Genomic DNA, 27399 nt, shown 5'->3' on the forward strand with positions numbered 1-27399 from the left:
ACTGCTGGGAGCAGCGTCTAAACCTGGCACAATGACTCAGAGGCAGAGGTGGCATCATCAAGCCAAGAGTTCTCTCAAGGTGATAGAGGCACACAGCTTGGAAACAGGCCTTTCGGCCCACCAAATCCACACTGACCATCAAGCACCCAAATACACTAATCCAACTTGCTCCATTTTATCTTCCCACATTCCCATCAATTTACAGCAACTAATTAAGCTACCATAGAGCACTTCTTTTAGACGTGGGAAAAAAATCAGAATACCTGAAGGAAACCCATGTGGTCACAGGAAGAACATACAAACTCTACACACCCAGCACTGGTGGTCAGGATTGAACCTGAGTCACTGAAGTCAGCAGCTCTGCTAGCTGTGGCACTGTGCTGTCGAGCTCTCGTGTTTAGTGGTCACAGAAACATTCACTAGGATCATGTTACACAGACTTCACAACACAGATTCAGAGAATCAAAATCAAATTAACATTTCCTGAATTCTAGAAATTCTCCCACTGTCCTATCACCTGTAGAAGCTCAAATCCAATCCACTTACTGTCACCACAAGTGTCCTTAAGTGAAATGAGTTTCAACCATTTAATTCAGGATCCAAGTGGGTGTGATTGCATGTATGAGGACTATATTTTATCACTAGTTAACAGTGTTTCCAGCAGTCTAAGGAAATGTAAATGTCTTCCCAATGTAATAGGAGAGAATTGGGTTAATGGAGACGCAAGAGACTGCAGATGCTGGAATGTGGAACAACAAATGAAAAACTGGAGGAACTCAGTGGATCTGTGGAGGGAAATGGACAGTCAACACTTCAGGTCGATATCCTTCATCTGGACTGCCAAGGTTCAGGAGGATTGTTTAGGTACAGTGAGACTTGGATCATAAATGTAACGCTGAACGTCGGATCTGGGAGTTGAGATGGTGCTTAAAGCAGTAGATATTCCATGTTGCACATCAGCATCTTTTGTATAGTTGACGTGCAATGTACTATAACAAAACAGTCCAAATTTCCTCAGCATAAAAGGCGACCTCTTCAGCTGAATCCAAGCTTACAGATCCCTTGGGATTTTCTACATAAGTTACTGTAGCGTTGTTTGAAAATAAATCAAAACTCATTTTAATGTGAAGACTGCGACATTTGGTCTTCAAAATTCCCACAATTCAGTCCACAATCTGCCATCGTCTGGGACTTTACTACCATGACAGTGTTGGTAACAAATTCAAACTACTATTAGATTGATCATCTTCCAATTCTCTACATCAGAAGGAGTGACAATTACCACGAAACTATGGGAGAAATCTTACTGGAAAATCATGGTAATTTCTGCAGTAAACTGCCGGTGTCTACCCCCATTAATCCAAAGAATTTGGGGGTTTTGCCACATGCATATACGCGCGGAAGTCACAAACTTGCTGAGAGATTCCAGACACTGAATTCGTCACCAGGCCCCACTGGTGATCCTTGGATAAAGACAGACGGCAGAGCACAAACTTCCAACAAGATTCCCAATAGATCCTGTGCCAGGTGAGGATCTGAGAGCCTATTCATTTCAATGGAGGTTTTACTGATATGCAAAAGAAAAGCTGGGTAAGGTAAGTTACATTTTGTTTAAACTGTTGTACATACAGAAATGTTTTTAATTAATAAAAACCATGTTAAAGTATTTTCTGTTTACTTTTAAAATATTTGCAATAATTTTAACTTTTCAATTGTTTATTTCTGCTTTAATAACTTCTCACTGTCAGGGATGTTCAGAAGCAATGAAAATCTCTGGCAGCTTTGACTGAGGACAAAATGAGGGGTGGGGTATTATCGCCAATCATCTGGCCAATTTCATAGATGGAGCTCGCTCCAGTCTGAATCCTGAAGCTGCCCTCTGACTGATTATATCACTCAAAATACTAGCTCTACGTAAGGCTTCAATGATTCTGTCAGCCAGCAAGTCTGGCCTTACAGATCCAAATCAGGAAGTACAGGGCAATGGGGAATTCTGGCAGAGAACAGGCTGTAGGGACATTCAAGCAAGATCCCCGCCATTCCGAACTTTGCAGGAGGCCCTTGCAAATCACGGGGCCAAAAGTAGCCTATGAATTACTATATCACACATGTACCAAGCAGCAGTATGGTGCTGCAGCACTTAGTGCTGCTACTGCACAGTTCCAATGCCCCATGTTCAATCCTGACCTCAGGAGTTTCCATGTTCTCCCTGCAATTGTGTGGGTTTCTTCCAGGTGCTCCCATTCCCTCCCCTATGCCAATATGCTGGGTTCATTGGTCACTGGAAATTGCCCTTGGTGTAGGTGGGTGGTCGGAGAATCAGGAGGAAGTTGAGCATGTGAGAGGGAATAGGCTGCGGGGACATATACGGAATGGGATTTATGGGACTGCTCTGAGAGTTAGTATGGATTCAATGGACCAAAATGGTCTCCTGTTTCATTAGAAAAATTATAAATTTCTCTCTGCATACCAGTCTAGTGCTGAGATTTCTTCCCTGTCTGTATTAGTGCTGATGAAGCAACAATCCATGCCCTGCCAACTGATTTGTGTCCTTTGTTTAGGTAATCAAATATTCAATTGATCACATCCAATTAACTTCTAAAATCAATATCTATCATCATGGAGTGTGTTATGACTCCTTGCTGTCATTACCCTCTCGATGTAAGAGATCCATTCAATTACTTAAAGCATCAATAAGATTAAGAATATCATTAAACCACGTTTTATTTTCCCCTTTATGGGGCAGTCTTGGTGTAAATGAATTGGACTTCCTTCCTGCAAAATTAGTCATTACGCATCCACATTTGATATGGTTCTGGAGTGAAGTCACTAACCTGATGACCAGGATCTGCATCTGGTCTGATTCAATATGGGTGCATTTGGTGGAATGACTGTAATTACAGGATGAGCTAAAGAGAGCCAGGGTTTTGAGACACAAGTCTGCAAACACTCCTACCACACAGGAAGGTAGAAGTTTGGAACTCTCCTCTGCAAACACCAATTGATACTGGGCAAATTGTTAATTTTAAATGGAAAATAAAAAGAAAACTGTAGAAACTGAAAATCTGATGATGCTGAAAAGGAAGCATCTAAGGATAGAAAAGCACAGGCTTTGACCTGAATTGTTAATTCTGTTCCTCTCTGATGTTAATTTTAGATGTCACATTAATTGAGTTGTGTTACCCAAAGATGTGAAGGGATATGGGGGTGAAAGGAAGGTATGTGGTTGTCAGAGAACAGTCATAATCCCATTGAGTGGTGCAACAAGCTTGAAGTGTTGACTGACCTTCTCATGTTCCTCTGTTCCTTTTATTGTCTCAGATTGATACATCTCTCCCCTCTTCTGGAAGACTTGGATCATTAAAACCATAGAGGAGCCAATCAGCAGCTCCCAGAGGCCCCTCTCAGTACTTGGGTACCTTTTATTTCTCCAAATGTCTCAGTAGCATGAGCAAACCTCCTCACCTGTCAGGCCACATCAAACTGATAGACCAGTAACATTTCCTCTCTTTTATTATTTTATGTCAACTTTTGCTCACGTGATACAGAATTCTTTTTATTTCTATGTCAGCTATGCTCAGTTGATGGTATTTGCTTCTGAGGAAAGTCTTTGGGTTCAAGTCCTATCCGAGTTACTTGGGCACAAAAATTTAGGCTGTCTTTGCACTGCAGTACTGAGGGGCTACTGCATTGTTGGACATGCTACCTTTCAAACGTCATATTAGAACAAGCCCTGACCTGCTCCCTTGGGGGAAATAAAACAACTCATAGCTCTCCTTCAGAGAATGCAGGGAAACAATCCCTGGACAACATTTATATCTTAGTCACCATAATTTAAAACAAGTTCTCTGGCTATTATCACATTGATATTTATGGGAGCTTGCAGTGCTTAAATTGATTTATGTAATTCCTAGATTGTAACGCTTCAAAAGCAATTCATTGGCTGTTGAGCACTTTGAGATGATGTGAAGGGTGCTATATAAATGCACATTTCCCTGTGGTAGAGCAGATAGATTTACTTCTTCTCTACAGATACTCTCTTTCTCCTAAATTCCATTGGGTCCTGCAAAAGATATCAGGATTGATTCCTCATCTCTGCAGCCCAAACACAATTGGCACGTTTAGGCACAAGTAACCAATCAAATCTGCTCCAAGAGGTGCATAATCTATGAGGCGTTGACTCAACCTGCTGGGAGCTTCCATTAACCTCTCTTCTTGTTACACGTTGTAAAATAATTGATAGTCAGAAGTTCAACAAACTTGGACTACTTTATATTGCAGCATAAAAAAGAAGTTTAAGAGCCAGTGAAATGGCATATGATGAAGAAGGGAAATGTCAAAACCTGACAGAGTATCAACAAGATGCTGACAACCCATTGACAGGTGTTACAATTTTCTCAATAAAATGGAGCATGAATTGATTGCATCTCCAGATTCAATTGGGCAAACCTCAGCAGAAGCCAATCGATATGGCACAATTTATGAATTATCCTGATTCTCTCAGTAATAGCCTACTAATAAAAAACAGGTTCATCAAACAGCTTTAACAAATACCAAGTGCCCATGTGAAAGATAGTTAGTCCATTGTTGCCTAGATAAAGATGAGGATTTTAAGAGTGCTGTCAAAAGGTGGGGCAAAGGAACATAATGAAGGTCAAGAGGAATGGGATTAGGAAACTAATCTCAGACTTCAAGACATGTTTACATAGAGAGAGTTCAGTGTGTTGTAGTTCTGGTTACAAAGATAGGGAGGGCTATGGCTCTAAATAAGGAAAACAAATAAAACTGCGGATGCTGGAATCTGAAAAAAATAAACTCATCCAGTCAAGCAGCATCTGTGTAAAGAGAAGCTGGTTAATGTTTCAGGTTAAAGACCCTCCCTCAGAATTGAGAAAGAGACAAAGCATAGCGTATTGTAGCAGCAATCAAAGTGAATGAATCAACAAGGACCAACTTAAATGCAGCAAAACACAAGGTGCTGGAGGAACTCAGTAGGTCAGGAAGCATCTATGGAGGGAAATGGACAGTCAACATTTCGGGTCGAGATCTTTCATCTGGACAGCTCCTTTGAATACTAAAGAGACTACAGATGCTGGAATCTGGAACAAAACACAGAAGGCTGGAAGAACAATGGGTCAAGCATTATCTGTGGAGGCAAAAGGTATAAAGCGACCTTTCGGATCAAGACCCTGCATCAGTTAGGCTCCTTTGTTTGCATAAAGTATTGGGTGATGTTGTACAGTCTGGCCTACTGGGACGTGCTGAGCAGGCTGGGCTTTAAACACAGTGGGCAAGACGCAAATTATTGTCCATCTCTCCTTCCTTTCCAATGCTGCTACTGGCTCTTGTTCCCACTCTCTTCCAAATTTGTTCTTTCTCTCTCCTTGAATTTTGGTGTTTCCTCTTTCTCTCCACTTAGTTTTGCTCCCAGCTTAAGGTTCCATCATCTGCAGCTACAAAGTACAGCTCATAGTCTCTGCCTCCTCCATGCATGGACGGGTGCGTACCCACAAAAACATTCCGAGTCTTCCCCAATCAGAAGCCCGGCTGAACCAGGAGATTTGTAATCGAGATCTGCGTGTTTAGGACTGGCGACCCAGAGTCATATAAGGAGTCCAGGTACGACCTCCGGAAGGCCATTGCGAGCGCAAAAGAGGCAATGTTGGACTAAACTGGAATCACAGATGGATGCTCGACAGCTGTGGCAGGGCTTGCACAATATAACTTCCTACAAGGCGAGATCAGGTTGCATAAGTGGCAATGATCCATCACTCCTGGATGAGCTCAATGCCTCTTATGCACGCTTTGATAGGGAGAACTATGACACACCCACACGAACCCCAACATTTCCAATGACCCTCTAATTTCAGTCTCTGAAGCCGATGTCCGGGCGTCCTTCAAGAGGGTGAATCCATGAAAGGCGTCTGGTCCAGAGAGCGTACCTGGCTGAGTACTAAAGATCTGTGCGGACCAACTGGCTGGAGTATTTACAGACAAATTCAGCCTCTCACTTCTGTGGTCTGAGGTTCCCACTTGCTTCAAAAAGGCATCTATTGTACCAGTGCCCAAGAAGAGCATGGTGACCTGCCTCAATGACTATTGTCTGGTAGCTCTTACATCAACTGTAATGAAGTCCTTTGAGAGCTTGGTTATGGAACAAATTAACTCCTGCCTCAGAGATGACCTGGATCTGCTCCAATTTGCCCACTGCCACAACAGGTCAACAGCAGCTGCAGTTTCTCTGGTTCTTCACTCTGCTCTGGACCATCTGAACAACAGTACCTTGTACATCAGGCTTATTGTGTTCACTGTGGACTCTGCCCAAAACGTTTTGGGCACGTCCCTCCCTACCATTGGTAGTATCTATAGGAGGTACTGCCTCAAGGAGGCAACATCCATCATCAAAGATCTCTACCATCTGGGGCATGCCATCTTCTCACAGTTACCATCTGGCAGGAGGTACAGAAGACTGAAGTCCCACACCACCAGGTTCAAGAACAGCTATTTCCCTTCAACCATTCGGTTCTGGAACCAACCGGCACATCCCTAATCACTACCTCAGTATAGCAACACTATGACCACTCTGATCACTTTCCACTAAAATGGAGCTTTTTGGTTGTTCATGTTGTGTTTTTTTTTGCAAAAATTGTGTATAATCTATGTTTAAGTTTTTCTTGTAAACGCTGCTTATCTGATGCTATGTGCTTGTGATGCTGCTGCAAGTAAGTTTTTCATTGCACCTGTGCATACATGTCCTTGTGCAAATGACAATAAACTCGACCTTGAGTCCTCTCTCTCTGTACTAAAAGGCTCCCAACCCATCACCAATTCATGTGCTCTTTGCCTTCAGAATGCTGAACTTGCTGTTTTTCCGTTTCCTCTCTAATTTGACACACACAGGATTGCCGTACCTCTTTCATCCTCAGATCCTACATGCAGATGTTCCTGGAGGAACCATACACCCTGGGAACCCCATGCATAGTGCATGGTAACAGCAATCAAACTGAATGAGTTAACAAGAAACAACTCAAGTGTCATGCCTGTGGATGGGCATTGAATTTACACTGATTTACCCTTTAATACTGGCAATGCCTTCAGATCACAAACTGTCTCCGCCACACACTTACGCTATGTATGATATAGAGGAGCAGTCAACCAGAAAATGGTAATCCAATCAAACAATCAATAGGGTTGTGTATTGACTTGTTACTCTGCTGAAGAGGCTAAAATAACACCAGGTGATTGATTTATTGTTGGGTTTTCTCATGTTTTAATCCATCTCTCTTACTGACAGAGTGGGGAGGAAGGTCTTCTACTCATGCCATTCCATGAGAAAAGCAAAAGCCATTCCTCATTCCCAATTTTTCTTCCCTCACTCCATGGGAAAGGCCTGATTCACTGCCTAGGACTGGCCAAAAATCACCTCGCCAGCATCAGGAATGCTTCACCTGTGTACTTACAGACTTGTCACGATGATGTCACGTGCTGGCTGGCACTGCAGTGGTTTGGCAGAAGAGCAATTCCACAGAAGGCTGCATAGAGTAAAGCAACAAACAATCTGCAGGAGGAACTCAGCAGGTCAAGCAGCATCTGTGAGGGGAAAGGAATTATCAACACTTCAGGTCAATACCTTACATCGAGATGAAGAGTGGAGTGGGGAGATAGCTGGTGTAAAGGTGGGGGGGGGGGGTGGGGGGGGTGGCAGTGGTGAGACAGGGGCTTGAAGTGACAGGTGATCACCTCAGGCCCCTGTCTCACCACCAACCCCTCTCCACTTTCCCCCATAGATGTCGCTTGACCCGCTGAGTTCCTCCAGCAGATTGTTTGTTCCTCCAGATTCCAGCATCTGCAGTCTCTTGTGTCTGCACAGAGTAAAGATTGGAATTCAAATGCAGAACACCAAGGAATGGTTTATTAATATACAGCTATCTCCCACTAAATTAACAACCAGAGGCTATTTTAATGACCCCTTAAAACAGAAATAAATAAAATTCTACTGACTTCCACATACCAAATTGTGCATCTTTGCATGTCTGTGGAATATTTGATATTCTTGAATTTTCATTTGTTGTTGACTGTAATGCAACACAGTTACCAAACTGATATTTTATTATTAGATCAGAAATGCCTTGCATTCATTGAAAATCCGGGCTATTTATCAATGTAACAGTGGAACAAACTTCACATCACAGTATTGCTGTCAACTGGATTGTAAAATCCTAAGTGCTGTGCTGTACACCATTCCGATTCATTTGCTTTAATTAGTTACAAACCCATGGGTTTTGGTTTTGCGATGGTGCTTGTGTTTCCCAGGTTTATTGTCAGGTAATTACATGCCAGGCAGCGAGAAGAAAATTGTTGAAAGCCTGGCAGGGGAGGTCATTTCAATGTGTTTCTAGGATAATGAGATCCTTGTTGCTTTGCGCCATTAGAAATCTTTAATTGAAATAATGATCATTGAGCGAGAAATAGTTTACATTCAAAAGCCAACTCCTGTGCCTTTGTCTGTCAAGTCATTTTCACTACGGAGCTGAGGGCCTAAATGCAAAGCTGGCCCTTGGATTCTGTACTACCAAAAACACAAATCAGAAAGCAGGTGAAAAGGTCCAAGGATTGTAAGAGAAAGGGATAAACTTTTGGTTTTAACTTTCATCTCTGGTGCTGAATGTATGCAAGAATGTATCAACTACCAGATAAATGAATATCTGCATATGCTGTGCCACAGTAGTCAATGGAGCCAGTTGAACTGGAAAAGATTACAAATGCTGGCCAGTCCTCTCATGTGCACTGAGCATTAATGGCCGAGAATAAATTCCTGCTTTATTTCTGCTGTCCTCCTGCTGTACGGAATCATCTGCAATGGCCTCCAGCATTCCATCTAAATCTACTTTGCTAAGAGTATTCCCACCTTGATATCAATTATAACAACCATATGAGTTTGATAACTCAATCTATCAACTATCCATTTACTTAGTATCTATAATCAAAGGAAATACATTTCATCTATGTGTTGGAGAGGCAGCTTAACGAAATCCATTCACATGAGATGCGACTTTGCCACCGCGTTCTCTTATGGGTTTGATTGTGTGTCACTGAGAAAGGAAAACTAAAGCTCTTTCTGGCTTGTGCTGACCTGAAGAAAAGGCATAAACCACAGCTGATCTTGGACACCCTACAGAAGTGCCAGTGGATGCCTTTCCACCTGACAGGTTTACTTCAGATTTTTTTGACTTACTCCTTTGCTAATATTGGAGGAACATGAATCCACAGTTGCCACACAATGGAAAGGATGTGAATGTACTGGGGAGGGCACAGATTTACAAGGATCATACAACAATACAGCACAATACAGGCCCTTCAGCCCACATAGTTGTGCCAACCTTTAAACCTTGTCTAAGACTATCTAACACCTTCCTCCCACATATCCCTCCATTTTAAATTCTTCCATATGCCTATCTAGTAATCTCTTGAATTTGACCAATGTACCTGCCTCCACCACTACCCCAGGCAGCGCATTCCATGCCCCAACCACTGTCTGGGTGAAAAACCTACCTCTGATATCTCCCTTGAACTTCCCACCCATTACTTTAAAGCCATGCCCTCTTGTATTGAGCATTGGCGCCCTGGGAAAGAGGCGCTGGCTGCCCACTCGATCTATTCCTCTTAATATTTTGTATACCTCTATCATGTCTCCTCTCATCCTCCTTCTCTCCACAGAGTAAAGCCCTAGCTCCCTTAGTCTCTCCTCATAATCCATACTCTCCAAATCAGGCAGCATCCTGGTAAATCTCCTCTGCACCCTTTCCAATGCTTCCACATCCTTCCTATAATGAGGCGACCAGAAATGGACACAGTACTCCAAGTGTGGTCTAACCAGAGTTTGTAGAGCTGCATCTCTGCACGTTGCCAGGGATGGAACATTTCAGTTAGAAGGAGAAACATGAGAGTCTAGGTTTCTTTTCCTTGGAGTGGAGGAAACTGAGGGGGTCCTGATGGAGGAATACAAAATTATGAGGGACATAGATAAGGTGGATAGTGAGAAACATTTCCCCATAACGGAGACATCTTCCAGAAGGCATAGGTTTAAAGTGAGGAGGAAGAGAATTAGAGGAATTGGATTTGGATGCAATTGGTTGGAACTAGTTTATTATTGTCACTTGTACCGAGGTACAGTGAAAGCTTGTCTTGCATTCTGTTCATACAGATCAATTCATTACACAGTGCATTGAGGTAGTACAAGGTAAAACAATAACAGAATGCAGGATAGTGTCACAGCTACAAAGGAAGTGCAGTGCAGGTAGACAATAAGGTGCAAGGTCATACTGAGGTAGAGTATGAGGTCAAGAGTCCATCTTATCGTACTAGGGAACCATTCAATAGTCTTAGCGGGATAGAAGCTGTCTATCAGCCTGGTGGTACATGCTTTCAAGCTTTTGTATCTTCTGCCCCATGGGAGAGGGGAGAAGAGAGAATGTCCAGGGAGGGTAGAGTCTTTGATTATGTTGGCTGCTTTACCGAGACAGCGAGAAGTATAGACAGAGTCCATGGAGGGGAGGCAGGTTTCCATGATGTGCTAAGCTGTGTCCACAACTCTCTGCAGTTTCTCACGGTTCTGGCAGAGCATTGCCATATCAAGTCATGATGCATCCAGCTGGGATGCCTCCTATGGTGCATTGATAAAACTTGGTGAGTTTCAAAGGCGACATGTCAAATTTCTTTAGCCTCCTGAGGAAGTAGAGGCGCTGGTGAACTTTCTTGGCTGTGGCATCTACATGGTTGGTTCAGGACAGGCTATTGGTGATACTCACTCATAGGAACGAAGCTCTCAACCCTCTCATCGTCAGCACCATTGATGTCAGCAGGTGCATGTGCACTACCCCCACTCCTGAAGTTAATGACTAGCTCTTTTGTTTTGCTGCCATTGAGGGAGAGGTTGTTGTCATGACACCATGTCACTAAGCTCTCTATCTCCTTCCTGTACTCCAACTCATCATTATTTGAAATAAGGCCCACTACAGTGGTATCATCTCCAATTTAACTTCATTGTCTTTTTTTATGTGTTTCAAAGAAGAGTGGTTCAGAAGTGTAATTAAAATGGCTTTTTCTATTCACGTGTAGATTTATAGACAGGGCAGTAACATTCAAATCCAGTAAGACCATCATTTATTGCCCTGGAGGAAGTGAAGGTGAGGACCTTCCTGTCGCCCTACAGTCAGTGTGGTAATGATGTGTTGGGTTGGAAGTTCCAGAATTTTGACCCAGTGAGCAGGAAGGCAATGTGTTACCAAGTCATTTCCAATTTACCGAGCAATGCCTCAGCTTTCATTCTATTCACTGCTAGATAATGCCATATTATGAATGTAATGAATACAAGGGATGCAATAATGCTGGCAGGCAGCTCAGTAACATTCAAATCCACATGAAAAACAGCAGCTTATTTTCTCCCCCTTAAGCTTAGGACAAACTCACTGGGGCAGATATTTGTCATTTGTCAAGGTGCTGAATGTGTAATATGGCAGCAAGGATGCATTATACCAAGCTTCCAAACTTTGGTGAAGTCACAATATGAGCTATCAGGATAGGAACTATCAAAGCTTATTTAGGTGTTTGATGAACTATTTTATTGGCCTGAAAACAGCTGAAACTTAGGTCTCACATTGAATTTCATAACCCAATTACATATGTGGGCAGCAACAGGGAATAATACAAGGCCAGACTCTGACAAAGAATTACATCCAATTCATTAACCTGTCTTATACATTTACATGCTGACTGATCAGGATTTTAAATTTGTGCTACATATTTGGGTAAATGGCTGATCTACTTCTCTTACCCAAACATGTCATTTACTTCCTACGTGTCAGACTAAAGGAGTTTTCATTATTTTCTGACCAAAAGCCACAGTTCAAGTATCAACCTGTTGGATAGTCATTGCAATTAAACAGCCTGAGAAGGTGGTGGAGGCAGGTACTCTCAACATTGCAGCAGCACGGTACGGTAGTGTACTGGTCAGCGTAACACTATTACAGCGCCAGCGACCCGGGTTCAATTCCGGCTGCTGTCTTTAAGGAGTTTGTACGTTCTCCCAGTGTCTGCGTGGGTTTCCTCTGGGTGGTCCAGTTTCCTCCCACATTCTAAAGACGTACAGGTTAGGAAGTTGTGGGCATGCTATGTTGGCGCTGGAAGTGTGGCGACACTTGTGGGCTGCCCCCAGAACACTCTATGCAAAATATGCATTTCACTGTGTGTTTCAGTGTACATGTGACTAATAAAGATATCTTATCTTATCTGGATGAGCACTTGAACCGCCAAGACATAGTACTTACAGAACAAGTACTGGTCAATGGGATTAGTATAGATAGCTGCTTGATGATAGGAATGGACGTGGTGGGCCAAAGGGCATGCTTCTGCGAAGTGTGAGTTTTTGACTCTTTGAGGAACAGCTTGGGACTACGCACAGAACTGGGAACAAACAACCAATCCTCTCTTACACAGATTGACTTAAATCAATTCAGTCTTTCCAGATGGATCAGAATTGAACCATGTTGAATGGAGCACTGAACAGAGAATTTGTGAATCCCAGCTCAGTATTTCCCAGACACAGATAGATGTTCATCAATCAGAGCAGCAGCTCTGACACCCAGTGAGGCTGGGGCAGGGTCTCACTAACTGTATGACACACAGAACACCCGTTACCAGAGTAAATTACCTTCAGTTCCATTTAGAGGGTGACCAAAGCAATGGACTGCCTTGCCAATCATTGGGCTGGACACCTTCCAACTTCCCTCCCACTGGCCAAACCAGTCCCTCAGGGAGAATGAATCTCCTGAGCCCTGACATTCAGCTCTGCTGAGACTGTTCAGTGCAAATGGATGGCTAAATGGTGGGTGCCTCTAAAGCGAACACTATGCCTTTCCCAGCGTGTCAGGCACGAGAAGACAGACTGTGCTTTATTAACTGGGAAGACTGAAACCATTTACTTTTACACCTATTGCAGACTCTGCTTCCAAAAGAATCAAACTTGCATCTTTATTGAGGCAACTCTTCAGATAAGATTTAACAGCAAATTTGGATGAAAGAATAGGAGAATAAGACCTGTGGATGTGATTGAAGTCTTTTTTCTATATTCTCCTTACTCTGAGCAACAAACAATCTGCTGGAGGAACTCAGTGGGTTGAGCAGCATCCGTTGCTTGCTTGACCTGCTGAGTTCCTCCAGCAGATTGTTTGTTGCTCCAGATTCCAGCATCTGCGGTCTTCTTGCGTCTCCATTCTCCTTACTCAGAGCCTTACTCCCTAGATGTTTCTAAAGTAATCCCATCAAATGAGTTCTATTAAGTGATAATATCATTTGAATTGGCATTGAAAGAAGACAAGTGATTGTCTTGGAATATGAGCAAAGATGAGATTCATTAACTAAGTCAGACTGAATGCAGAACACCAAAAAAGTACAAACATAATGGCAAAGTTTAGATTTAACTGCCGCCCTAGTGATACTACTATTAGATACTACAGGGAACATTTCATGACCAATATATACACTGATTAGAACAGATGTCCTTCAAATTAACTGACTGCTTGTGCTTTGATACGATGAAAATGGAACAGTCAATGTAACTGAATTGACTGTTCAGTGTAAATCTCCTGATGCCGAGTGTTTGATGCTAACAATAGAGGGTGACTATTTACTCTCTGTCTCCAACTGTTGGTTGTTTCCCCCTATTGTTAACATATCTAGAAACAATGCTACAGAGCAAGCCTTGAAAAGCAGAACCTGACCTTACATTGATCATATATTTGTAATTTAAGAAAGATTTCTGGTGCATGATTTGATCTGTGAATGTGTCCAATTTTTATGAACTTGGGACTGATAAATGCAAGAATGCAGCCTGGTTCCTCCCTCAGCATAGGGAACATATCAAGGAATCAGGTAGCATTTTGTTAATTGGCACAGGATGCTGTAGATAGATAGATAGATATCGTTATTAGTCACACGTACATCGAAATACACAGTGAAATGCATCTTTTTGCGTAGAGTGCTCTGGGGGCAGCTCTCAAACATAATTTCTATGATATTTTGAGATCTACTTCTACTGCTGAACTAGCTAGTTATTGATTTATTTTGCACGACAAATGCATTTATTTTGGTAGTTACAAAAATATTTCACATAGCCTTAATTAAATTCTTAACTGTTTCCAGCATTTTCTGTTTTTGTTTCAGATTTCTAACATCTGCAGGTTTTGATTTTTCAGTTTTCACAAATATTACCAAAACATTTTTTTTGGTTCCTGAATGATACATGAAGGAAGTATTAAAGGGAGTAAAATGGGAAGAGGAATGAGATTAGTTTCACATGAAAAGAAGTCATTCAGCCCTCTTGAGTCTGTATTGACTCTAGGGAAAGATACAACAACTAGTCCACTCCCTCACCCTCTCCCCGTAGCCCTGTAAACTATTTTCTTTCAGATAATTATCCAGCTTCCTTTTGAAAGCTACATTTGAATTCCCTGCTTCAACCAGTACCCTGGCAGTGTATTCTCAATCCCAGCCACTCACTTGCTGTGCATAAAAAAATTCTTCATGTCATTACCGAAAACGAACTTGTTCCTTTCTCTCGGGACAGAAGAGAGACCGCAGATGTTGGAATCTGAAGCAAAAAGCAAACTGCTGGGGGAACTGATCCTGATGCAGGGTCTTGACCTGAAATGTTGACTAACCCATTACCTCCCCAGATGTTGCTTGACCCACTGAGTTCCCCAGCAGTTTGGTTCTTCTCTTTCCCAGTTCTTATGAAGGTCCCAGACCTGAAACCTTGGCAGTTCCTCTTTCCACAGATGCTACCTGATCTGCTGAGTGTCCCAGCATTTTCTGCTTTGATTCCAGTCTATCCACATAACGAAAGTCCCTCAACACCACTTGGATTGTTGTATAGGAAAGTTATCTCAGGTTCTCTGTGGCTGCTTTTTGTTGTGTGGAAGGCTGGGGATGCAGGCAGCAGGAGTTATGAAGGGGCAGAGAGGCAATTTTGATAGCAAAACATACAGGAAACTGCAGGCAAGAGAAAATCAGATACAAAATGAGGTGCTATATGTTTATAGTATGTATCTGCTCCTGGAGCAGGGAATAGTTGCCAGCTCCCACTGGTATAGGAGAAAGGCCTACAGTCTCCGCTGTGTCACTGCAGCTGGTCATTGACGAGATGAGGGAGAACTGACTGCATGAATTATTGTCTGGAACAAAGCAAATGTTTTGTGAGTCTTCGACATAGTGTCAACCAAGGGTTGAAATTTTACTTTTAATCTTTTGCTGGGAATTATAGAGAAGTGCTTTACAGCAAACAATAATAATATTTTCTATTGGCAAGTAAAAAGCGTTATATTAATTTAAATATAGAAAGACTTCTGGATTTTTAAATCACTCTCATGTGTGTGATATCTTATAAATGAATATTCTGTTATCAGTTCTGCTGCTCAATAATTTGTTGCCTGAAGGCAATTCTTCTTTCTGCTTCCTTCCCTAATTGTAATGTTCCAGGGTTAGGGTTGCTATTGTTAATTAAGTATGAGTGACAGAGAGAGCAAGATGCTGAAAGATCGTGTGAGAAAACGTGTCAGAGAGGACGAGAGAATTAGTCAGCAAGAGAGAGGGAGTGAGTAGAGGCGTAGGTGACAGCAGGTGAGAGGGCATAAAACATTAGGTGAGAAAATGACAGAGAGAGAGAGAGAGAGAGAGAGAGAGAGAGAGTGAGAGCAAGTGGCTAAGAAAGCAAGAGAAAGTGTGCATGTGTGTGAGAGAGGGAGAGAGAGAGGAAGCAAATGGAGGAGGGAGGGCGAAAGGAAGTGAGAGTGAGAGAAAATGAAATTCACAGGTTTAATTAGTTGGGATAATATAAAATGCACAGTAATTTCATAACACTTTGCCTGCTAAAATCACACAGTACAATTTCAGCCACCATAGATATTGAGGCACAAAGCACCTATTCTTGATTCTAAAAGGCAATTCCTGAAAGTAAATCACATGACACTCACAATGCCAAAACACAAACTACTTTTCCTCACTTCAATTACATTCCTAAAATACCTATTCCACAAAATCTTGCTTTGTTTAATGGGGGAGGCACAAAACCTTAGTCAGCTCAGTCCAGGATGAGCTCAGTTGTGAGGACTGTATATAAACTGGCAGGTTTGAAAGTTGCCAGTCTTCAGCAGAGTTATATTTCGAAATATCCCATCCAGTTGAATTGGCTTGCTATGGTTTGTACAGTGATGTCATGGGATGGTGTATGTACTGTAGATCTGGGCCTAGTGCTAATGGACAGGATTTAACTACTGGTCAAACTTTAGAAATGCCCACTGCCTTTTGTAGAGGAAAAGCAACAGAAGAAGCAGCAATATCTCAAATGCACTGTCTAGTGGGCCAGAGGAAACAGCAGAAGTTGGACAGTTTCAGTTTCTTTTGAAGTAGTTACCTCTCAGTTTTGCTGAACCAGAAGAAGAAACCTGCATCTTTGCAGAAATTATTCCTTTGCCACCGTCCTAATATGCAGCAGTATTTGCTGCATCACGTACAATATCATCATATCAATCAATTAATTTAACATCATCATGCACAAAAAGGAGTCCAATAACTATATGTCCTACCTGCATATTCAGGATCCACATGAGGGGGATAGAAGCCAAACTTGATGAATATTGGGATGGGAACTCCAAACTTAAACCACTCTACCACATAAGGGGGTTGCTGTCCTGTCACAGGGTGCACGACATCACATCCTAGAATCACGCTGTCACCAGCACGGGCAGTCACAAACTGAGGCTCCTCCCTTGCACTGCGAGTGCCTGAAAGAAACAGACAGTTGAAAGTTAGCTCTTCCAGGATGTGTCAAAATCCTCTCCTCCAATTTGTCATTTGACTATTGCACCACAACATTATATAGTGTTGTTCAGAGCACAGAAAACAGCAACTGTTGAAAAGAGCATGGCATTCCTCCTAAACATAAAGAGTGGAACAGTAATAATGTGGAGCACTGTTCTACGTGAGCCAGGCTTTATGATTAAAATAGCTCCGCAGCGTTCATAATTGAATATGGCACTTTTGACATTAGAATGTGCTGAAGCACTTTTAAAATTCATCCATAGGGAATATAGGCATTATTGGCAAGACCACCATTCACTGCTCATGGAAAAGTAGTGGTAGGCCACCTTCTCAGTTGATGTGGTGCTCCCACTGTGCGGTTGGGTAGGGGTTTTGAGGATTTAGTTCTAAGTGTAGCAGTGACAATGAAGGAGCAGTGGTATTTTTTCCAAGTCAGTGTTGTGTGTGATTTGGAGAGGTGGTGGACTTTTGCACTTGTTGCCCTTGTCCACTGGGAGGTAGAGATGGGAAGTGGGAGTTTGGGACATGATCTCAAACAATTTTTGTTACATTTATGCTGACTGAGGACAACAGAGCAATTTCATTGTGGTCATTTTTGGTACAGACACCAAATTTTATTGGCAATTCAGAAGTGTGGCCACAGGTTTTGGCATTGCTACATTATATGACTGAAATACATGTGACATATCACATGTTACGTGCCACTTTCATAATCAGAGAATGTGATCACATGGCTTTGAAGAGTTATTCCTGTAGACATTAAGTAAAAGACACTTTAGGCAAAGTATATTCACATGACCAACATGCACCAATGATGTAGAGCTTGTTTAAAATCCAAAACAACGGTACATTTATTCTTTGGTACATTGTTCCACACTAACAAATCCCTCAGTAGTTTACCCCAATCTCAGCAAAATAAATACAATCATGCATCATAGAATTCCAATCATCCCTGTCTTTAATGAGTAGTCATCTTCCATTTCATTTCAGCTGCATAAAATACAAATGTTAAATTAGGAATCAGGAAACCTCATGCAGTGTGTGCCTGTGTTTCATATCTGTACCTCCAGCAGACAAAGTTTCAGTGCACAATTAGAAAATTACTCAGAGTGAGACTTCATACCCAGTAGTCTCTCAGCGTAAGCAACACCAAATAGCATGGAAATGCTGCACATAACCAGCAGCACAGTCAACAAGAATTGGGTACACAATTATAGAAGTTATAGAATAATGCAAAGATTATCTTAATGAATGGAAGAACCCAGCATTAGCAATATAGTCCACACTGTATCATATCCTAAAGTACTGCTGACTCATTGCAAGCAGCCCTTCTGAGCAAGCAAATGGGAAAAGTGAGAAAACAACACTTGTACTTTCTCAGTTCTGATAAAAGGCCTTGACCAGAAACATCAACTGTTTCTCTTTCCATAGATGCTGCGTGATCTGCTTCCCGAGTTTTCTGTTTATATTTCAGACTTACAGCATCTGCAGTTCTTTGATTTGCAAATAATCTCTGCCTTTTAGGAATAAAATCCGGAGATCATTTTCACGCATAGAGTTGTGGAAATCAGGAGCTCTCTCTATCAAATGGACATTTTAAAACTCAAATCCAACAATTATTGTTTTATCAGGAGCAGCTTTGACACATGGGATGGATGTGCAACAGCTAAGGGAGTTCACTGTTTGCCTACTCGACTTCTCCTATGCAGTGAAGTTAAAGCATAACCAAGAAATTGCCTCTCCTTCTGGAGATCACACCAGGCACAGTCAGTCTCCTGAGACTATATTCAATTATATGAAATCTCCCAGAATATAGCAATCTACAAAGTATCTCCAAGAGACTGGACGACAATCAAAAATGCAGCAATTGAATCCAGCTTCACAATGCACATGATGTACATTACATGGTTAAACTTTGCAGGTGACTGTTTAAACAATGGAGGAAAGACTGGGCTTTAACCCAGGGGACATAAATGCCCCTCCCCTTAGAAGGATTCCTTTTAGCATCAGGGATCTCCGTGCCTCCAGACCCATGCAGCTTCTTTTACTTGGCAACCCAGCTCACAGATACCATGGCATGTTGGGATTGCTCTGTCCAGGAGTTACTGTGTCTGGCCACAAACTCTGCTACACTGATTAGGGTGCTGTCGGTGTGGAGCTTGCACACCTCCCTGTCACTGTGAGAGTTTCCCCGGCTACTCTGGTTCCCTTTCATGTTCCAATGACGTGCTATTTGGCTAATTGGCTACTATAAAGTCCCCTTAGCAGAGGTGGGTGTCAGGAGAACTGGGAGTTCATAAGCTTATGAGTGAAAAGAATTTACAGGGACTGTTGGGATTTCTTGGGCCAAATGGCCTCCTTCTATGTTGTAAGGAAATATGACAGATGTCTGGATATTAATGGAATCAAGAGATATGGGGACAGTGCAGGAATGCAGTGGAAGGTCAGGGTGGTGATTTTCCACCATTAGGTGGTCTTCCACATCATGAGGTGGAAGATCAGTCATGATCTTGCTGAATGATGGAACAGGCTCGAAGAACTAGACGTTACTCTTGCTTCTAGTTTATATGTTCTCAGAGCTGACTACCTTACAGCAAGGCAAGTAGCTCTCATGTTGAGTGAGGCAGCTGAGCAATAATATCTGCTCTCCCACATGTTGTACTAATTTGTAGCCCTTTCAAAGAGCCAGCACAGTCACAATGGTTGAAAGATCATCAACCCAAAACTTTAACTCTGTTTCTATTTCAACAGATGCTGCCTGACCTGCTGTTTCCTCAATGTTCTGTTTTTATTTCAGATTTTGAGCATCTGCGGTATTTGTGATTTCGATTCACAATGACTGAATGACCTCCTTATGTGCTGTATCCCTTCAGGCAGGTGAAAATGTGGAACTGAGTTGCTGCAACTGAAGATGGAGACAAGATAGAATGAGAGATCGTTGTCCTCAGCCCCCAGCAAAACTCAAACTCCCAATGCACAGTAGTGGTTTCTTCCTTCTTCCGTAACAACCCCTACAAAAAAAAGTACTGAGGAAAATCAAAACTTCTGCAGATAGAGACATACGGCGTGGAAACAGTCCCCTCAGCCCAAATGGTCCATGCCAACCAAGATTCCCATCTAAGATAGTCCCATTTGCCTGTGTTAGGCCCATATCTATTCTATCTTTCCTATGCCTGTATCTGGCCAAGTACCTTTTAAATGTTGTTAATGTACCTGCCTCAACCACTTCCTCTGGCAGCTCATTCCATAGACTGATCACTCTCTATCAAATCTCTCCCCTCTCACCTTAAACTGATGCCCTTTAGCTCGATTCCCCAATCCTGGGAAAAAGGACTGTGCACATTCACCTTACCTATGCCTCTCCTAATTTTATACACCTCTATAAGATCACTCCTCATTCTCCTACGCTCCAATGAAACCAGTCCCAACCTGCTCAACATTACTCAGTCGCCCGGCAACATCCTCTTAAATCTCCTCTGCATTCTTTCCAGCTTAATGGCATCTTTCCTATAGCAGGGTTACCAAAACTGAACACAATATTCCAAATGCGGCCTCACTAATGTCTTGTACAACTGCAACATAACATCCCTAATCAGAATCAGGTTTATTATCACTGACATATGTCACGAAATTTGTTGTTTTGTGGCAGCAGTACAGTGCAACACATAAAGACATAAAAACAAAAAGACATAAAAATTACTATAACTTCTATACTAAATGCCCTGACTGATGAAGGCTAACATGCCAAAAGCCTTCTCCACCACCCTGTCTACCTGCGATGCCATGTTTCAGGGAACCATCTACTTGTACTCCTAGATTTCTCCTTTCTACAACACTCCCCAGGGCCCCACTGTTAGATGGTGGAAATCTGAAACAAAAAAACTCAGCAAGTTAGGCAGCATCTGTGGAAAGAGAAACAATCAAAGTTTCAGATCCACAGCCCTTCCTCAGAACTCATCTGATGAAGGGTCTGTCTGAATCCCAGACCCGAAACATCGATTGTATCTCTTTCCACAGATGCCATCTGACATGCTGAGTGTTCCCAGCATATTCTGTTTGTATCGCAAAGTACCAAGGATTATGGAAATCCGAAAAAAAAACAGAAAATGTTGCTGGTTGACAAGTTGTGTTCTGTCTCTGTTTAAAAATGAAAAATCAATAAATTAATTAAAAAGTCACGCTGCAGCAGTTACTTGAGAATATGGGCATATTTTGACAAAGTGGTGTATGTTAACTACCCTCTGAGAGTATACTATGTATATAAATCTATCACATTAGAAAATGAAGTTAGTCTGAGCTTAACCATGCACTGCAAAGTAGTACAACACTCTTTCATTATTAAAAGCCAGCAAAATAAACTTGCCTAGGGCTTGAAATATGGATGTTTTATATTAATATGGTGGAAAGGGTTAGTGGGCAGGTGCCACAACAGCAAAGAGACATGGCGCATTATAATGTAATTAATACATTGTAAATGGACTGAAAAATGTTTCCATTTTATATTACTGGATTCTTTAAATGTTCTCTCTGCATTTGTCACGGAGAATGGTTTTGAAAAGTGTTTTTACTAATAAATTAAATTGAATGAAGAACATCCACAGGATTGCATGAGCTGACTTTTATTTTGATGCTGATTTCTCAGGAGTCTTTCTTACAGCTGAAGACTTTTTAATTTAAATTGAACTTGACTGCTTGCATTTTTCATGAGTTTACAACCTTTATATTGGTGGGTACAAACTGGTGATTCAAAGTGTGCATTATTGCCTCAGTATTCCCTGAGTATTACTGTGACTGTCACTGATGTGTGGTGTTAGGATGAGTACCAATAAAATAAAGGATGAATATCTAAGGTGAGAGGCATGCTATGCACAGGAAAATACAAAGGCTGTGATATGTGTTAAATCGAGGACAGCACCCAATTTGAGCTACGAAGTATATAAATAGAACATTGAACCTATCTGCTCCCCAAGATCCACAAACAGCATTCCCCCTCAGAGATCCATCATGTCAGGCGGATCTCGATCCATGACCTTTATGTCTTCCCATCTTGACTTGACTTTTCTCCCCCCTCCAGACTCTTCCCACCAACATTTGTGACATTCTGACACCCTCTGTCACTAACTGTTTCCAGTTTCCCACCCTCACTCTCACCATGGGCATCCAATCTTTCTGCATCTCCAGGATGGTTTGGGAGCCCTTCGCTTCTCCATGGAACAAGTGGCCGACCCCTCCACTGCCATGCCTCTTCACCTGGCTAAATTTGTTCTCACATTAAACAACTTCTCCTTTAATTCCATTTATTTCCTCCAAGTAAAAGATGCTCCTATGAGAACCTTCATGTGTTCCAGTTTTGCCCTTGTCTTTATTGAATATGTAAGATATTTCAGTCCAATTCACTTTCCCTGCCTCACTGTTTTCTCTGGTATTTCAGTGACTATATTAGTGGCATTCCTGCTGTCACAATGAATTAGAAAGTTTCATCACCTTTGCTGAAAGGTTTTACCTTAATCTTACCTTCACATGATCCATGTCCAACTCTTCCCTTCCCTTACCTTAACTCTCTACCAGTGAGATAAGCTCAGGCCTAGTTTTACTCATGTCTGCTACTTAATCCTATGGATCTTAGTCTTCATATTACCAGCAGTAACCCAAAGCTACATTGACTACACTTCCTTGCACCCTGCTTCTTGCAAGACCTCCCTTCCATCCCCCCAGTTTCAGACTCTGTTGAATCTGTTCTGACAACACTACCTTCCACACCCATGAATCCGATAGGTCCTTCACCTTCCTCAACGGCTGTTGACAGAACCCTCAACTGCGCTTCTGCCCTCACCCTGTCTCCTCCCACCCAGAACAAGAATAGCATTTCCATGTCATCACCTTTAACATTAAATTGATGCCATCTTGGGCTGGCAACGGGGCACAACTAGTACAGCTGCTATCTCACAGCTCCAGAGATGCAGGTTCAATCCTGACCTCTGGTGATATCAGTGTAGACTCTGCACATTCTCCCTGCGACTGAGTGCTCTGGTTTCTTCCCACATCGTTACTACCATCAGGGAGGAGGTACAGTTCATTACTACTATAAGGGAGGAAGTGTAGGAGCCTGAAGACCCACACTCAACAATTCAGGAACAGCTTCTTCCCCTCCATCATCACATTTCTGAACTGTCCATGAACAGTATCTCATTGTTCCTTTTTTGTATTATTTATTTATTTTGTAATTTATAGTTTTTTATGTCCTTGCAATGTACTGCTGCCGCAAAACAACAAATTTCACATCATATAACACAGTGATAATAAACCTGATCCTGATTCATATCCTAAAACAGGCTGGTAGGTTAATTGTCCACTGTCAATTGCCCCTGGTTTAGATGAGTGGTAGAATCTGGGGGAGCTGATGGTAATATGCTTCAACACCTACATCCCTGCTTGAATACAATCCTTAGGTTTTTTTCTGTGGACTAGCACAATGAGAATAAAAATGTTCGAGACTGGAGGTCTGAGAACAACTTGTTTTGGTTTCCTGAACTACACTTTGATTTCAGACAGATATCTCTCCAACAACACCACACAATAAATATACATTCCCAATTGAATGGGAACCTGAACCCTTGGACTTCAGCAAAAGATACATTTATTTGTACTATTTTATAAGAATTATTCCATTTAGAGCTGCATTCTTGATACATTTGCAAAGCTGTTATTGAATAGTTGATGCGTGACATGTAGAACAAAGGAAAAGTTAACCTTTAATCATTTTGCTCAAATGTATGTTGTATTCAGCACGCAGTGATTAGAATCTAATGCAAGTACATGTATAAATATTTTATATGTTTTCATTGTGTAGGAGGATGAAGGATACTTCGAGCTTCCTTTATCAGAAGCTCAATATCTTTAAGGATTTCCAAGAATCTGATGCCAAAGCTAATCACCACCACACAAAAATTATTGATGTGACAATCAATATCGTGTTTACAATACTTCAACCAACTGTGATTATAAGAATGATTCACGGCTGCTCTCCCAGGTTGAATGTGTCCTATCTTTTTAAATAACTGCATTCATGTCAACACACTTAATCTCCCTATCAGACCCAGATACTGGATCGCCTCAGTGTAGCAATTGATTCGAGATTGCTAATAAAGAATTCATTAGAAAAAAGCTGATGAACAACAGAGACTGAGGCAGATGAAGAGGGAAGAGGATGAAGGATGGGAACTCAACAAATGTAATGAACACTGAAAGTGGCCTCTTTTTAAATTTATTAAGGTCTTACACTGGAGACACTGGAAGAACTGGGTTAAAGCTGCCTTTGAAGAATGGCTTCATATGAGATATAGGACTGAAGCATTTGAAAACCAGCTTCAAACAAAATAGGCATGGCAAACAACTAATGTCTTCTCTGCTACTAAACAAGAGAATGTAAGAAATAGAAGTGGATGTAGGTCATTAGGCCCTTTGAACCTTCTCCACCATCCAATAAGGTCACAGTTGAGCTTTTGCTTCAATGCTGTTTGCATGCACTAATCCCTTATTGCTCGATTCCCTTAATATCTCAACATCTATCAAATGTTGTGATGAATATATTCCACAACTGTCCTCTTAGTGAGGAATTCCAAAGATTCACTCCTCTTTGGGTGAAGAAATTCCTTCTCATCTCAGTCCTGAATGACTAACCCATTATCCTGAGCCTAGCCAGGGAACACATCAGGGGAGGCAAACCGTCGAGCACCTTCGCTCCGTCTGCCGCAACAGCCAGGATTTCCCGCTGGCCAGCCATTTCAATTCCACTTCCCATTCCCACACTGACATGTCTATCCAGGGCCTCCTCTACTCCCATGTTGAAGCCAGATGCAGGTTGGAGGAGCAACACCTCATATTCTGCCTCGGTAGTCTCCAACCTGACGGCATCAACGTCGATTTCTCTAATTTCCAATAAACCCTCCACGTTGATTCCCCCTTTTCCCTCCCCCCTTTGTTTTCTCTAATTCCTGCGGTCCCCTCATCTCTTCTCTTTCCACTCCCCCGCCTCATGACCTGCCCATCACCTCCCTCTCATTCCCCACATCCTTCCCTTTATTCCATGGTTCATCCCTACCAGATTACTACTTCTTCATCCCTTTGCCTCTTCCACCTTTCACCTCCCAGCTTCTTACATCACTCCTTTCATCCCCCTACCCCACCCTTCTCCCTCTCACCTGGACTCACCTATCACCTGCCAGCTCGTGCTCCTCCCTCTCCCCTACCTTTTTATTGTGGCTTCTGCCCTCCTGCTTTCCAGTCCTGATGAAGGGTCTTGACCTGAAACGTCGACTGTTTGTTTCCCTCCATAGATGCTGCCTGACCCACTGAGTTCCTCCAGCATTTTGTGTGTGTTGCTCCAGGCAACACATCAACTCTGCATCTCTCCTGTCCAGCCTCATTGGAATTGTGTATGTTTCAATCAGATCACCTTTTATTCTTCTAAACACAAGAAACTCTTGTGTCTGAAGGAAGATCATTAAACTAAAGTGTTAACTCTGTTTCTCCCTCCACAGATACTGCCTGGCCTGCTGGCTATTTCCAGCATTTTCTATGTTCATTTTATGTTAGAGTTTAGGCCTATTCTGTTTAATATTTTACCTGGTACAACAAACAGACCATTCCCTGAATCAATCTGGTAACACTTCACTACATCCTCTCTAAAGTAAGTACATCCTTCCTTAGGTGGGGAGACCTGACCTGTGCATAACATTTCAGATGCCTTCTCACCAAGGCCAAAATATAAGTGGAGCAAAATGTCTCCACTCCTGTACTCAAATCCTCCATGGAATAAAGGTTAATGTATTTCCGAATTATTTGAAAGCTAATTCCAAAATCCAAACATCCGTGCTATTAAAAAAGAGCTGTGATATATGTTATATGATCACATTCACTTTATATGCTGCAGTATATGAAGTAAAAATAATCAATTAACAGTGATGTAAAGAAAATGTTCACACTCCATCAGTTGGGATGCAGTCAATTAACAAATCATGTTACAAAAGGCAGCCACTTATTACATTGCAGCAGCAGTTTAAAGTACAAGTGTGTCTGAAAATGGCAGCTCCCGATCTTTTCATTACAAAGTGATTTTTTTTCTCTTCTTTGCATTTGAAAGGGATTTCATGTCTTCCTGTTGGGATGTTGAAATGCAATAATAAATAGCCCTGTGTAATCAATCTCCAGCTGCTTGCCTTCCCACACACAAACTCTCTCAATCTCCACTGCTGCAGAGTTAAGAGACACATTCAGACCAAGAAAACACCATTGTAAGGCTGTTCAATGACCTCACATACCAGGCAAAGATTACTACAGTGCCATAGCTTGTTTGCTTTTCCTTATCTCTAAGGGAGGCCTTTCAATGCATTCCCTCTTTAAACAGTTCTTTCTACTCCAATGTAGAGAGCAATAAAGATTATGCTTTTTAAAATGGGGAGATTGGTATTTCAGCTGCCTGAGAGGGAGTCTGAAATTGAAGGGTGGGATCAAATCCTGCTTCATTGATTGCTTTGTAAATGGATATCTGCAGAGAAAGGTCAATTCCACCAAAATTCACCAGCACTATAACCAGGTACTTAGTGTATAAAAATAATTTACACGGTTCACAAGACCCACACAATGTATCGGCTCACATTATGCTCACACTTCTTCCTGCAAGTGGCAGTAACTCCTGGATTTCCGCAGATATCGCTGTACATGTGGAGAACCCAAAGCTGTGACCACTGCTGATTGTCCAACTGTGCTCCAACACTGGATTCCTCATGGAATTCAACATGGAAGCAGGAAGTTTTGGAGAATCCACACAAAAGATTCTGCACCTGGTGTAAAAAGAGGTTCCCCATTGATTTTGATGAAAACCAAAAATTCCAAGAAACAGAGTCATAGAGTAATGCAGCCCTTCGGCCCAACTTGACCATGCCGACCAAGCTGCCCATCTATGCTGGTCCCTTTTGCCTGTGTTCAGCCCATAGCCTCTAAACCTTTCCTATTCATGTACCTGTCCAACTGTCTTTTAAATATTGTTATTGTACCTGCCTCAGCCACTTCCTCTGGCAGCTCATTCCCTATACACACCACCCTCTGCGTGAAGAAGTTACCCTTCAGATCCCTTTAAGAGCAGTGCTAGCCCATAGAGAAGTACTAAATACGAGCAGTAATGGTCCATCCAGCTCCCTGGGCTCACCCCACTATTCGATGCGAACATGGCTGGTCTGATCTCAGCCTCAGCTCCACTTTCCTACCTGTCCCCATAACCTTTGACTCAACTTTGATGAAAAATCTGTCCATCTCAACCCTGAATATATTCAACAACTCAGCCTCCTCAGAATTCCAGAGATTCACAGGCCTCTGAGGGAAGAACTTCCTTATCTCCTCTTAACAGCACTATTGCTTATTCTACAACTCTAACCTGTGTTTTAGACTCCTGAGAAGGGGAAACATTTTCTTGGCATCTACTCCCCAAATCTTACAGGTTTCAAGATTATCTCTCAATCTTCTAAT

General features: G+C 42.0%; 1 protein-coding gene across 1 annotated transcript in view; it reads right to left on the reverse strand.

Moving 5' to 3' along the window:
* Window positions 1–27399, reverse strand: part of LOC127583746 (protein turtle homolog B-like) — a 553788-nt gene that overhangs the window by 389340 nt on the left and 137049 nt on the right. The window contains 1 exon segment of the mRNA XM_052040046.1: window positions 16641–16838. Coding sequence (XP_051896006.1) covers window positions 16641–16838 — 198 coding nt within the window.

Source organism: Pristis pectinata, chromosome 27 (assembly GCF_009764475.1).
Source record: "Pristis pectinata isolate sPriPec2 chromosome 27, sPriPec2.1.pri, whole genome shotgun sequence".
Lineage (NCBI taxonomy): Eukaryota > Metazoa > Chordata > Chondrichthyes > Rhinopristiformes > Pristidae > Pristis > Pristis pectinata.